This window comes from Myotis brandtii, unplaced genomic scaffold, assembly GCF_000412655.1.
Source record: "Myotis brandtii unplaced genomic scaffold, ASM41265v1 scaffold165, whole genome shotgun sequence".
NCBI classification, from domain to species: domain Eukaryota; kingdom Metazoa; phylum Chordata; class Mammalia; order Chiroptera; family Vespertilionidae; genus Myotis; species Myotis brandtii.
The window spans coordinates 1,502,718-1,516,462 of NW_005356042.1; the positions used below are offsets into that span (position 1 = coordinate 1,502,718).

Sequence of the window (13,745 nt, forward strand, 5' to 3'; positions counted from 1 at the left end):
CCGCGCCGCTCTGCGCCGCCGCCGGAGCCTGTTGGTCCTGCACTCCTTTGCGGGACAACACGGAATGGGAGTCCCACCTCACCGCTTCTGGCCTGGAGCACCCGCGGAGAGAATGCTCCCCACCCCTCTGCAGGAGAGGCTGTCCCTTCCTCTTGAAAAACTCCATTCCCATCCCGCTCCCCAGCCTCCAGACAGCCCGACTCAACATCTCCATGTGGGTGGACGGCGGCCCCCAAACTTCAGTCTTTCCTGACTCCTCTCTTTCTCTCACACCCTCTCCAATCTCTCAGCAAACTCTGCGGGCTCCACCTACACAATCTACTCAGAATCTAAACTCTTCTCCCCTCCACCTCCCAGCCTGGCCCAGCCTCCACCCTCTGCCTCCGGGAGACTGCAGCCTCCTCCCTGCCTCCTGCTCCTTTCCCACCCCCACAGTCAGCCCCCTACAGGCAGCCTGAGGGAGCCTGTGCGCCCCGTCAGGTCCCTGAGCTCTCCTGGGGCTCCACCTCATTCCAGCTAAAAGCAAAGCCCTCACCTTGATGCCCAAGACACCACTTTGACGTCACCTGTCTCCCCCCTGCTCACTCCCTCCAGCCCCCCAGCCTCCCTGCTGTTCCTCTAACTCACCAGACAGGTTCCTGCCCCCGAAGCCTTTGCACTTGCAGTTTCCTGTGCTTGGAAGCTCTTCCCCCAGTTCTCCCCTCTCACCCTCAGATCTCAGAGAGACCCCCCTCCATCCTCTCCCTCTGTCTCACTACCCCCTTGGCCTGTTTCCTGTTTTGAAATACTTTAACATTTTTAATTAGGGACTGTTTGTTTCAAACGAGAAAAAATATAAGTCATCTGTGTCCCCACCACCCATATATAATTGATGTGGACATTTTGCCATTTTTGTTTCAGACCCTTTCTTGTTTTTTTAAAGAAATAAGTGATTACAGTTACAGCCAAAGGCCCAGATTCCACCCTATTTCTCTGCCTCTGCCCTCAAGGTACATACTACCCTGAAGCTGTGCACTTTTCCATCCTTTTCCACAGAGGGATACATCTACCAGCAATAGAATATGTATTATTTGTTAAATGTCTTAAAAAGATACACAATTAGGCTCCTACTGTATCATTTTACAGCCTGCTTTCTCCAGCATCAGTTTCTGAGATTTGTCCACGTTGGCACACAGAGCTCTACTTCATAAGCTTTAATTCTTATCATGAGTTGGAAGAAACCACAGTGCATATTTCTCTTCAAGGCCAATGTAGCTCTTTCCTCTTTTCCCCTGTAGCCTTGAACCTCCCACTTCCTGTCTCCTTGTGCCAGAAATAGTGTTCTTTTGCAAAAGTTTTGTTTAGACTTTTTTTTTACCTGTGAGCTGCAGCAGGAAATACCTTTATATTGGCTTCCATACACACTTAGAAACATATGTAATGTCACAAAAGTTGTAAGGACCCATACTTATTCACTATGCCTCGTATGCTGTGTTAGTTCCAATTCTATCCTAATTCTGTTTGGGAAAAAAAAGTGCCAATTGCAATGCACTACATCAGTTTCATGGTCTTTGAATGGGTCACGATCCATAGTTTGAAATACACTGGGCGCTCAGCTGAGCTCAGGTTTGCTTGTCCCAATGTGTACTCTCAATTGCCTTTTTTTGTTTGTGCATCTACTTTACAACTTCCAGTCAGGCTAAGGCCACATTCTAAGGAACATCAGCCCCGACCTGGGCAGACAGCCACAGGAAACCCACTCTTGAGCATGAGTCTCTAGAACAGTGGTTCTCAACCTTCCTAATGCCGCGACCCTTTAATACAGTTCCTCATGTGGTGACCCCCAACCATAAAATTATTTTCGTTGCTACTTCATAACTGTAATTTTGCTACTGTTATGAATCGTAATGTAAATATCTGATATGCAGGATGTATTTTCATTGTTACAAATTGAACATAATTAAAGCATAGTGATTAATCACAAAAACAATATGTAATTATATATGTGTTTTCCGATGGTCTTAGGCGACTCCTGTGAAAGGGTCGTTCGACCCCCAAAGGGGTCGCGACCCACAGGTTGGCAACCCACAGGTTGAGAACCGCTGCTCTAGAAAGAGAAAAGCCCTTTCCTGCCCCACCACCCAGGCCTCACCTGTCCTGGGGCAGACTCTCCAGGTCTGGGGTCCTCAGCAGCTGCAGGCGCTGGAGTGCCTGGGTGCAGTGGGGTGACTCCCCATCACTGGATGGTGTTATCTGAATGGAGGGCACCTCCAGGAGCCTCCAGGGCTCAGAGGCCAGGTCCTCAGCCCTGCCATCCTGTGGCTGCTGATTCTGCCACTCGGCTGGGGGGACAAGTGAGTCCTGGTCTCCACTCTGGGTCAGCAGGGGCGCCCCAGGGAGCAGGGGCAAGAGCTCAGCCATGGGAAGGTCTCTGTCTGCTTTGTCGGGGCCTTGGACAGCAGGTGTGGTCTCTGGGGGAGAAAAAGAGAGGTGAAGGGAGCAGGTCCTGTCCAAGCTCTGCTCCTCCCAAAAGGGGAGATGAGCTGAGGTGCAGAGCACTATGTGGGGATCAAAGAGGTTTGGGTGGGATTCCCACCTCTGCCAGTGTCCTCCCTGCATGACCCCAAGCCTCCCTTTCCTCTTCTGGAAACTAAAGGTCTTGATGCTGACATCCTAGGGTGGCTGAGCAGTTCTGACATATGGAGGGCCTAGCCTAGGCCCAGCACACCGTAAGTGGTCAGTGAATGTTCATGAAACCTGTCCAGGGCCAGGTGTTTCTGTTTGTTTGTTTTTTGAGTATTTACCAAGGCCAAGCCCCGGGTTTTCTATAAACCCCGCCACCCAGCTCCCTTCCACACACAGGGCCAGGAAGGAGCCAGGCCTGAGGGGCCCCAGAGGCCTCAGGCCTGGGTAAACGGCTGATCAAGAGGCAGAATCCAGCATTTCCCTTCCCTGTTTGCTCAGCAATTGACCCTCCCAAGACTAACAGCGGGAGGGTGGCTGGGCTGGGCTGGGCTGCGGCCTCCTCAGATGAGAGGAAGCCCGGTAAGTTTCTGCGGTTGCGGCTGTGGTATTGGAGGCTGCCTGGGTCTGGGGAGGTCAGATCAGTCGTTCTGTCCTTACAACAAGGGCTTCTTGGCACCCAGCTACCAGGGAATAGGGAAGGAGGACTGTGGGACCCAGAGAGGGTTCCCCTGGTTCACGGAAGACTTTTACAGGCCAGGCCTGGACCCCAGGGTCCTTTGCAGGCACCCCAAAACCCCTACCTTACGGCTTCTACCTCCTTCTGTCCTCACGGGGTTTGGACTTCCAGGGTAAGGGCAAAGAACAGGCTCTTCCCTCCCCCCGGAGTCCTGGCTGGACCAGAGAGCTGTGACCTTGCCAATTGGAATAGCATGTCCACTGGCGTCATGTTCCCCTCTGGCCAGCGGGAGAAACGACAAAGTGGGGGTGGGGGTGTTCATACCATAGAGGAGACTGAAGGTAGTGCCCTTCCCTCTTGACTGCCCTGTTGAGGAAGGGGCTGTCTTCATCCTAGGCCTCTACTGACCGTCCTTCTGTTGCCTGGCAGCCAGCCACAACCTAGCTTCTCTCCCCACTGCTCTCCCAGAACTGCTCCTCCAAGTCTAGAGACCCTCCAGGTGGCCAAATCAAAATCCCACACACTTTCCACTTCTCATCTGCCCGCCCTGCTCTCGGAAGCTGGAACCTGGAACCTGGGAGACTGTTCTACCTTCTGGGAGGTTCTCATAGCCTCCAAAATGACACAGGGCCTGGCTCTCCTCCCATCTCACTTTTATTCCCAGGGCTTAGGCCCAGGCACTTCTCTCTGACTTTTTCATTTTTATTACATAATAATCGCCACATACTAAAATATGTCTGTACCATAGATGTGAGTTACAAAGTGTAACAGCAAAATGAACCTCATAACTCCCACCCACCCAATTTGAGAAACAGCACACCTTGAATTGTGCCCCTCCCCTCTGCCTCCCTCCAGTCTTCATTCATCAGATATCATCCACTCACATTATTTTGTTTTTATTTATTTGTTGTTGTTTTTTATTTTGTTTTTCGTGGGTTTTTTGTTTCTCCCCCCCCCCTCACATTTCTAAAAATATATTTTTTTTTATTGATTTCAGAGAGGAAGGGAGAGGGAGAGATAAAAACATCAATGATGAGAAAGAACCATTGATCGGCTGCCTCCTGCATGCCCCCTACTGGGGATTGAGCTCATAACCGGGCATGTGCCCTTCACGGGAATCAAACTCGGGACCTTCAGTCCCCAGGTGGACACTCTATCCACTGAGCCAAACCAGCTAGAGCCCCACTCACATTTTTAATAGTTTTTATCACATTGGTATACATCCCTAAACAATATATTGTTTAGTTTTACTTACTTTTGTGCTTTATAAAATGGAATCATACCATACTTGCTTTTCTCACTCAACATTATTTTTAAGAATCATCCATAGGGGTGTAGATAGTTACACTTCATCTATTTTGGCTGGGGCACAATATCCCGTTGTGGGAATACAACACAACTTATTTATCCATATTCCTGTCCATGGACACAGGGTTGTTTCTTGTTCTCTGCTCTGATGACCAGAGCTGCCCTGAGTATTCCTGGTGTGCTTCTTGGGTAACTCCTGGGTTAGCCAGCATCCCACCCATGCCTCACCTATGCAGGTCTGTCTCTGTGTGCTCAGGTTGGTTCCATGGATCTGTCTAGCCCTGGGTCTATAAGAGATTACCTCAATTACTTTAGCTTTAAAGTAAGTCTTGATATCTGGTAAAGCAAGTCTTCAATCTTGTTTCTCTTCACCAAAGTCAGCTTGTCAAGTTCCAAGAGGGAAAAACCAACAATGGGAATTTAATTGTTACCCTATAACCAGCAACTGATATCTTTACAATAAGGAGTTTCCCAAAATGTTCACATGGGGTCACTCTCGTGGTATTGGGTATTTTTTTTAAAATATATTTTTTTTAAATTGATTTCAGAGAGGAAGGGAGCGGGAGAGATAGAAACATCAATGATGAGAGAGAATCATAGATCGGCTGCCTCCTGCCTGCCCCCTACTGGGGATCAAGCCCACAACCCTGGCATGTGCCCTGACCAGGAATCGAACCGTGACCTCCTGGTTCATAAGTTGCCGTTTAACCATGGAGCCACACAGGTTGGGCTATTAGTATGTTTTAACGTCACTTCTGTGTGTTTAGGTATTTTTAAAAATCGTGATAAAATGCAATAACATAAAAGTTACCATAGTAACCATTTTTAGGTTAGAGTTTAGGGGTGTTAAGTACTTTCTCATTGTTGTGCAACTATTACCATCATGTGTTTAGGTACTTTTTAAAAATAAAGTCTCTTTTTTTTATCTTTAAATTCTTTATTAGTTAAGGAATTACAAATGTGTCCTCATCCTCCCCCCCCCTCCACACCCCACACCTCCCCTCCCCATACAAGTCCTTCGGTTGATCTCTTACTCCCCTCCCTTCTGCCCCCCAACCCTCTCTGGCCTTCCCACTGCAGTTTGACAATCAGTTTGAGGCAGCTCTGCCTCTGTATCTATTATTGTTCAAAAGTTTGTAATGGTCTTTATTATCCATGAATGAGTGAGATCATGTGGTATTTTTCCTTCATTGACTGGCTTGTTTCACTTAGCATAATGCTCTCCAGTCCCATCCAAGCTGTTGCAAAAGGCAAGAGTTTCTTCTTTTTTTTTTTATTTTTTACTTCTTTCTTTAATTTATTTTTTATTTATTTTTTTTTCATTTAACAATTACATTTTATTTTTTTCTCTTTTTTTTATTGCTTAAAGTATTACAAAGGGTATTACATATGTCTCCTTTTTTTCCCCCGCCCTTGACAATCCCCTGGCTTCCCCGACCCCCCAGTGTCTTATGTCCATTGGTTATGCTTATATGCATGCATACAAGTCCTTCGGTTGATCTCTTACCCTTCCCCCTCCTGCCCCCCAACCCTCCCCAGCCTTCCCGCTGCAGTTTGACAATCTGTGTGAGGCAGCTCTGCCTCTGTATCTATTATTGTTCAAAAGTTTATAATGGTCTCTATTATCCATGAATGAGTGAGATCATGTGGTATTTTTCCTTCATTGACTGGCTTATTTCACTTAGCATAATGCTCTCCAGCTCCATCCATGCTGTTGCAAATTGTAAGAGTTCCTTCTTTTTTACAGCAGCATAGTATTCCATCGTGTAGATGTACCACAGTTTTCTAATCCATTCATCTACTGATGGGCACTTAGGCTGTTTCCAAATCTTAGCTATGGTGAATTGTGCTGCTATGAACATAGGGGTGCATATATCCTTTCTGATTGGTGTTTCTGGTTTCTTGGGATATATTCCTAGAAGTGGGATCACAGGGTCAAATGGGAGTTCCATGTTTTGTTTTTTGAGGAAACTCCATACTGTCTTCCATAGTGGCTGCACCAGTCTGCATTCCCACCAGCAGTGCACAAGTGTTCCTTTTTCTCCACATCCTCTCCAGCACTTGTCGTTTGTTGATTTGTTGATGATAGCCATTCTGACAGGTGTGAAATGGTACCTCATTGTTGTTTTGATTTGCATCTCTCGGATGATTAGTGACTTTGAGCATGTTTTCATATGTCTCTTGGCTTTCTGAATGTCCTCTTTTAAAAGATGTCTATTTAGATCCTTTGCCCATTTTTTGATTGGATTGTTTATCTTCCTTTTGTTAAGTTGTATGAGTTACCTATAAATTTTGGAGATTAGGCCCTTATCAGATATAATGTTGGCAAATATGTTCTCCCATGTAGTGGGCTTTCTTGTTGTTTTGTTGATGGTTTCTTTTGCTGTGCAGAAACTTTTTATTTTGATGTAGTCCCATTTGTTCATTTTCTCTTTAGTTTCAACTGCCCTAGGAGCTGTATCAGTGAAGAAATTGCTTTGGCATATGTCTGAGATTTTGTTGCCTTTGGATTCTTCTAGAATTTTTATGGTTTCCTGTCGTACATTTAAGTCCTTTATCCATTTTGAGTTTATTCTTGTGTATGGTGTAAGTTGGTGGTCTAGTTTCATTTTCTTGCATATATCTGTCCAATTTTCCCAACACCATTTATTGAAGAGACTACCTTGGCTCCATTGTATGTTCTTGCCTCCTTTGTCAAATATTAATTGAGCATATTGGTTCGGGCTAATTTCTGGACTCTCTATTCTATTCCACTGATCTATATGTCTGTTCTTGTGCCAGTACCAGGCAGTTTTGAGAACAGTGGCTTTGTAATACAGCTTGATATCTGGCATTGAGATCCCACCTACTTTGTTCTTTCTCAGGATCGCTGCAGCTATTCGGGGTCTTTTTTTATTCCAGATGAATTTTTGGAGAGTTCGTTCTAGATCTTTGAAGTAGGCCATTGGTATTTTAATGGGAAGTGCGTTGAATTTATAGATTGCTTTGGGTAGTATGGACATTTTAATGATGTTGATTCTACCAATCCAAGAACATGGTATGTTCTTCCATCTCTTTATGTCTTCCTCTATCTCTTTTTTCAACGTCCTGTAGTTTTCTGAGTAGAGGTCTTTTACCTCTTTAGTTAAGTTTATTCCTAGGTAGCTTAATTTTTTTGGTGCGATGGTAAATGGGATTGTTTTTATAATCTCTCTTTCTGAAAGTTCACTATTGGTGTATAGAAATGCCTCAGATTTCTTGGCATTAATTTTGTATCCTGCTACTTTGCCAAATTCATGTATTAAGTCTAGTAGCTTTTTGATGGAGTCTCTAGGGTTTTGTATGTATAATATCATGTCGTCTGCAAATAAGGACAGTTTTACTTCCTCTTTTCCAATTTGGATGCCTTTTATTTCTTCTTCTTGTCTAATTGCAATGGCTAATACTTCCAGGACTATGTTGAAGAGGAGTGGCGAGAGTGGGCATCCCTGTCTTGTTCCTGTTCTTAGGGGAAATGGTGTTAGTTTTTGTCCATTGAGTATGATGTTGGCTGTGGGCCTGTCATATATGGCTTTTATTATGTTGAGGTATGATCCTTCTATTCCCACCTTGCTGAGAGTTTTTATCAAAAATGGGTGTTGGATTTTGTCGAATGCTTTTTCTGCATCAATTGATATGACCATGTGGTTTTTTTCTTTCAATTTGTTTATGTGATGTATTACGTTTATTGATTTACGGATGTTGTACCATCCTTGCATCCCTGGGATAAATCCTACTTGGTCATGGTGTATGATCTTTCTGATGTACTGTTGGATCCGATTTGCTAAGATTTTGTTGAGGATTTTGGCATCTATGTTCATGAGGGATATTGGCCTGTAATTCTCTTTCATTGTGTTGTCTTTACCTGGTTTTGGTATTAGGGTGATGCTGGCTTCATAGAATGAGCTTGGAAGTGTTCCTTCCTCTTGAATTTTTTGTAGTAGTCTGAGGAGGATAGGTTTTAGTTCTTCCTTGAAAGTTTGGTAAAACTCCCCTGAGAAGCCATCTGGTCCTGGGCTTTTGTTTGCTGGGAGCTTTTTGATGACTGCTTCAATTTCTTCCATAGTTATTGGCCTATTGAGATTTTTAGATTCTTCCTGATTGAGTTTTGGAATGTTGTACTTTCCTAGGAATTTGTCCATTTCCTCCAGGTTGTCTAGTTTGTTGGAGTAGAGCTGTCCATAGTATTGTTTAACAATCATTTGTATTTCTGTGGGGTCTGTTGTTATTTCGCCTCTATCGTTTCTGATTTGGTTTATTTGGGTCCTCTCTCTTTGCTTCTTGGTGAGCCTGGCTAGAGGTTTGTCAATCTTGTTTATCCTTTCAAAGAACCAGCTCTTGGTTTCATTGATTTTCTGTATTGTTTTTTTGGTCTCTATGTCATTTATTTCTGCTCTAATCTTTATTATCTCCTTCCTTCTGCTCACTCTGGGGTTTTCTTGTTGCTCTCTTTCTAATTCTTTGAGTTGAAGAGTTAGATGATTTACTACCATTTTTTCTTGTTTTTTGAGATAGGCCTGCAGAGCTATAAACTTCCCTCTCAGGACTGCTTTCATTGTGTCCCATAGGTTTTGGATTGTTGTGTTTTCATTGTCATTAGTGTCCAGGATGTTTTTAATTTCTTCTTTGATGTCATTGGTAACCCAATCAATATTTAATAACATGCTATTCAGCTTCCAAGTGTTTGAGTATTTTGGGTTGTTTTTATTGTAGTTTATTTCTAACATTATGCCATCGTGGTCTGAGAAGAAGCTTTTTATGATTTCAATCTTCTTGAATTTGTGGAGACTTTGCTTGTGACCCAATATGTGGTCTATTTTTGAATATGTCCCATGAGCACCTGAGAGGAATGTATATTCCATGGCTTTGGGGTGAAGTGTTCTGAAGATGTCAATTAAGTCCATCTGATCTAGTGAGTCATTTAGGATTGCTGTTTCTTTGCTGATTGTTTGTCTAGCGGGCTTATCCAGTGGTGTCAGTGGTGTATTAAAGTCCCCTACTATGATTGTATTGTTGTCGATCTCTCCTTTGATATCTTCCAGGAGTTTTTTTATGAATTTGGGTGCTCCTGCATTGGGTGCATATATGTTTACCAGGGTTATATCTTCTTGTTGTATTGATCCCTTTAGTATTATGAAGTGGCCTTCCTTATCTCTGGTTATGGCCTTCACTTTGAGATGTATTTTGTCCGATATAAGTATTGCTACCCCAGCTTTCTTTTCCTTTCCATTTGCGTGAAAGATATTTTTCCATCCCTTCACTTTCAGTCTGTGTGAGTCCCTTCTAATGAGGTGGGTCTCTTGTAGACAGCAGATGTATGGGTCATGTTTTTTTATCCATTCAGCCACTCGATGTCTTTTGGTTGGAGCATTTAGTCCGTTTACATTTAAAGTTATTATTGAAAGGTACTTGTTTGTAGCCATTTCTTTTTTTGTGTGTGTGGCTGTTTTCTTTCTGAGCTTGTTATTTCTTCTTTTTACACCAGTCCCTTTAGCATTTCTTGCATGGCTGGCTTGGTGGTGATAAACTCCCTTAGCCTTTTTTTGTCTGTGAAGCTTCTTATTTCCCCTTCAATTTTGAATGAAAGCCTTGCTGGATAGAGTATTCTTGGATTCAGTCCTTTGCTTTGCATCACTTTGTAGATTTCTGTCCATTCTTTTCTGGCCTGATGTGTTTCTGTTGAGAAATCATTTGATAATCTAATGGGAGATCCCTTGTATGTAACTTTCCGTCTCTCTCTTGCAGCCTGTAAGATTCTCTCTTTGTCCTGAACATTTGCCATGGTAATTATGATGTGTCTTGGTGTGGGTCTTTTCGGATTCACCTTGTTTGGGACTCTCTGGGCTTGTGTGACTTTTTTCTTCCCCACCTCAGGGAAGTTTTCTGATATTATTTCTTCGAATAGGTTTTCTAATCCATGTTCATCTTTCTGTTGTTCTGGCACCCCTATTATTCGTATGTTGTTTCGTTTCATGTTGTCCCAAAGCTCCCTTAGGCTCTCCTCCTGTCTTTTAATTTTTTTCTCCATTTGCAGTATAGTTTGGGTGTGTTTTGCTTCCTTGTCTTCTAATTCACTAATTCGGTCCTCCGCTTCTCCTAGTCTACTGTTGATACTTTCAATGGAGTTTTTTATGGCAGCTATATCACTCTTCATTTCTTCTTGGGCCTTACTTAAGTTGTTGATTTTTTCATCTGTTTCTTCTAGCTTCTTGCATATGGTATTGATTTTTTCCTCCGACCGGTGCATGTACTCTAAGACCCTTATTCTGAATTCTTTTTCCGTCATGTTGCATGCCTCTGTCTCACTTAGCTGCTTTTCTGGCGAGTCCTCCTTTTCTTTCCTTTGGGGGTTTCTTTGTCTACCCATGTTTGATCTCACTGACATATCTAGTTGTTGAGTCGTTCAGTGGCTGCTCCCTGGGTGGCAGTGGCTCCTCGGGCTGTGGTTGCTCCTTGGGCGGTTGTGGTAGCAGTGGCTCCTCCGTTGATAGCAGGGCCTCTGGTGGGTGCTGTTCACAGCTGTGGTGGCTCTTCTGGCAGGTGGAGGGAGGCTTCACACACAGTAACTGTTCCCCAGACAGAGCGTGTGGAGATCAGGAGGCCGCTGTTGCTTGAATCTGCTGCGTTGATTTAAAGGCACAAAATACAACACAACAAGGCACAACGTACCAGGCACTGAACACGAATGTATTTACGATATCAATAACCCCAAATAAAGGTGGCCACCCGAGCTAAGAGAGTTAGGAGATAAGGAAGAAAGAAGAGAAAAAGGTAGAAGAGAAAAAAGAAAGAAAGAAAAAAGAAAAAAAAAGGAGTGCAAGAATAAAATTGGAAAAAGGGAGGGAAAAAAAAGAAGAGGAAAAAAAAAAGTAAGAGAGAAAAGAGAGTGAAGTAGAAGAGGGGAAGAGACTATTTATATGAGGAGAAAACTCCTATAGAACCGCCACTAATACCAACAATTTACAGCAGCAGATTCCTGGAGATGAATACAAACTACAAACAACCAATAATATCAAGCGACGCAAGGGAAAACAGAAGCACAGAAATAACCGGGGGGCGGGGGGAGAAAAATAAAAAGAATAAGCAGACTAACCTCACAAACGATCCTAAAAAAACCCCCAATATACTCGTCAATCGAGCAAACAACAATAAACAATAGAGAGAGAAAAGAAGAAGAAGAAGAAAAAAATTTGGATAGTGAAGGAAGATAAGGGAAAGGTGTATAAGGATTTAGAGCAGGGGATTGGACATAGGGTATATAAGTAGGGTGAAATTTTGACAGGGGGTAAAAAGAATAGGGAAAATCTAAAGCTGGAGTAGGGTAAGAGAAACAGGACAACAAAAGGGAAAAAGTGGGGAAGAGGGTTTAGCACAGAGGCAAATTGAGGTAGAGAAAAATGTTGCTAAAGGAACGATGAAAATAGAATGGAGGACATTAGTCCCAAAATAAAAAAATAAAAAAAATAAAAGAAAAGAAAATGACACTTTAAAAAATGGTAAAATGGTAGCGGTAATAATACTAGTTAAAAATAAAAATGTAGTAGTTGAAAGGGTAAAATCAGGTGATGGGAAAAAAAAAAAAGAAAAACAATGTTTTCTTAGTTAAAAGGTGAAAAAGTAATTAAAAAAAATAAAAATAAAAATGTGCAGTAATGCAGGTGCTTCAGATCTTCTACTCTTCTTTTTGGCACGCCCGGAATTCAGGAGAATGTTGAATTTCCCTCTGATACACTGTTCCTCCGTGTTGTAAGCCACAGTCCTGATTTTAAGGCAGGCCGTATTGGTTCCCCTTACTGCTGTATTTGTATGTACAGAAGAGTCAGTTCGTGGCTCTGCCTCTGGGTGGCAGTGTGTCTGGATTGACCTCCAAGGCTTTAAGTCCTCTCTGACCAGGAGTTCTCTATTGTACCTGAACCAGCTCCGCCCAGATCTGTTTCACCAGTCGCCACTCTCAGCTCTGTTTTCCAGGCTCCCCAAAAACAATCTTCCCCTACAAGCTCCGCTAGCGACCCCAATTGGGCAATCACATGCACCGGGATCAACAATCAAACTCACAGATTTAAGAGGAAGTGTGTAAACAAGAGCCTGGGAGGCTGTGGGAACTCGCAGGGTTCCACCTTCCAGAACTCCGCGGAGTCTCAGAGCTGGTTTTTTAATCGTTACCCTGCTCTGTCCCAAATTGATTCTTAATAGTGCAAGGTTGCAGCTGGCGAATTTGGAAGACAGGTAGAAAGAGGAGGAGATCCTGGCTGTGATGATGGCACTGCCCTAGAGGCTGTCTTCCACAAACCATTTCTACCTTCCACACCTAGAACCTTTTCTTGAAGGATTAGGACAGCGCTTCTCAACCTGTGGGTCTCGACCCCTTTGGGGGTCGAACGACCCTTTCACAGGGGTCGCCTAAGACCATCGGAAAACACATATATAATTACATATTGTTTTTGTGATTAATCACTATGCTTTAATTATGTTCAATTTGTAACAATGAAAATGAGCTGGGAAGTATTCCTTCCTCTTGAATTTTTTGGAATAGTCTGAGGAGGATATGTTTTAGTTCTTCCTTGAATGTTCATGGTTTCCTGACTGTATCTATCTGTTTCCATTGAACTGTGACTTCTGTTTTTTTTCTCTGTATCCACGTGGGTTTGGTAAGTTGACTTCTTACCAAATCTCACCCACACTCTATATATGTAAGGTTTCTTACTCAAGTGTGTCTGATTTTAACAAATCCCCTCCCACACTCTCCACCTTGGAAAGTCCCAAATGTTCTGAAGTCCTCCCCTTCAGTTCCTTGTTTGCCCAATCTGAGAGTCCTTCCTCTGGGCTAGACTCGGATTCCTTTCTACATAACTGATGCCTTTTCAGGTACTAACTGGCTGTTTCCTCCCAGCCACCTTCTGCCTTGACCTCCGAGACAGTATTACTGGGGCCTCTGTTTCTCATGAACTTCTGCTTTGTCTCTCCAGCATCTTGGATCCAAGTGTTGGTGCTGCTGCTCTCAGAGCAGACACCCTGTCCAAGACCATTTCCTGTCCTTAAAACTTGGGCTATCTGGGGAGGACTCTTTATGTACCTTGAGTTCCCAAGGACTCAGCACCTTGACAAGGGCAGGAGGGATGAAGATGGATATATTTGCATTGTGTCAACCAGAGGGTTAAAGACTAGGCCTTCCAAGGGTTTCTTCCTTCTCCCCAGCTTTTCTCCCAGCACCTAGTTTTCTGTTTTGCCTTCTCATTTTATATATTTTACTAGAGGCCCAGTGCACAAAATTTGTGCATGGGGGTGGGGCAGTGGGGGG

At 43.6% G+C, this 13,745-nt stretch overlaps 1 protein-coding gene across 4 annotated transcripts in view; it reads right to left on the reverse strand.

The window, feature by feature from the left end:
- GRAMD1A (GRAM domain containing 1A) overlaps nt 1-2,433 on the reverse strand; it is a 23,083-nt gene extending 20,650 nt beyond the window's left edge. Inside the window, exon 1 of one of the 4 annotated variants that reach the window (XM_005862470.2) lies at nt 2,132-2,433. In XM_005862470.2, coding sequence (XP_005862532.1) covers nt 2,132-2,400 — 269 coding nt within the window. In that variant the 5' untranslated portion in view covers nt 2,401-2,433. The remainder of the gene's footprint in view (nt 1-2,131) is intronic. The other 3 variants (XM_014536598.1, XM_014536596.1, XM_005862469.2) reach the window with 3 other exon arrangements.
- Nucleotides 2,434-13,745: the final 11,312 nt, after the last annotated feature.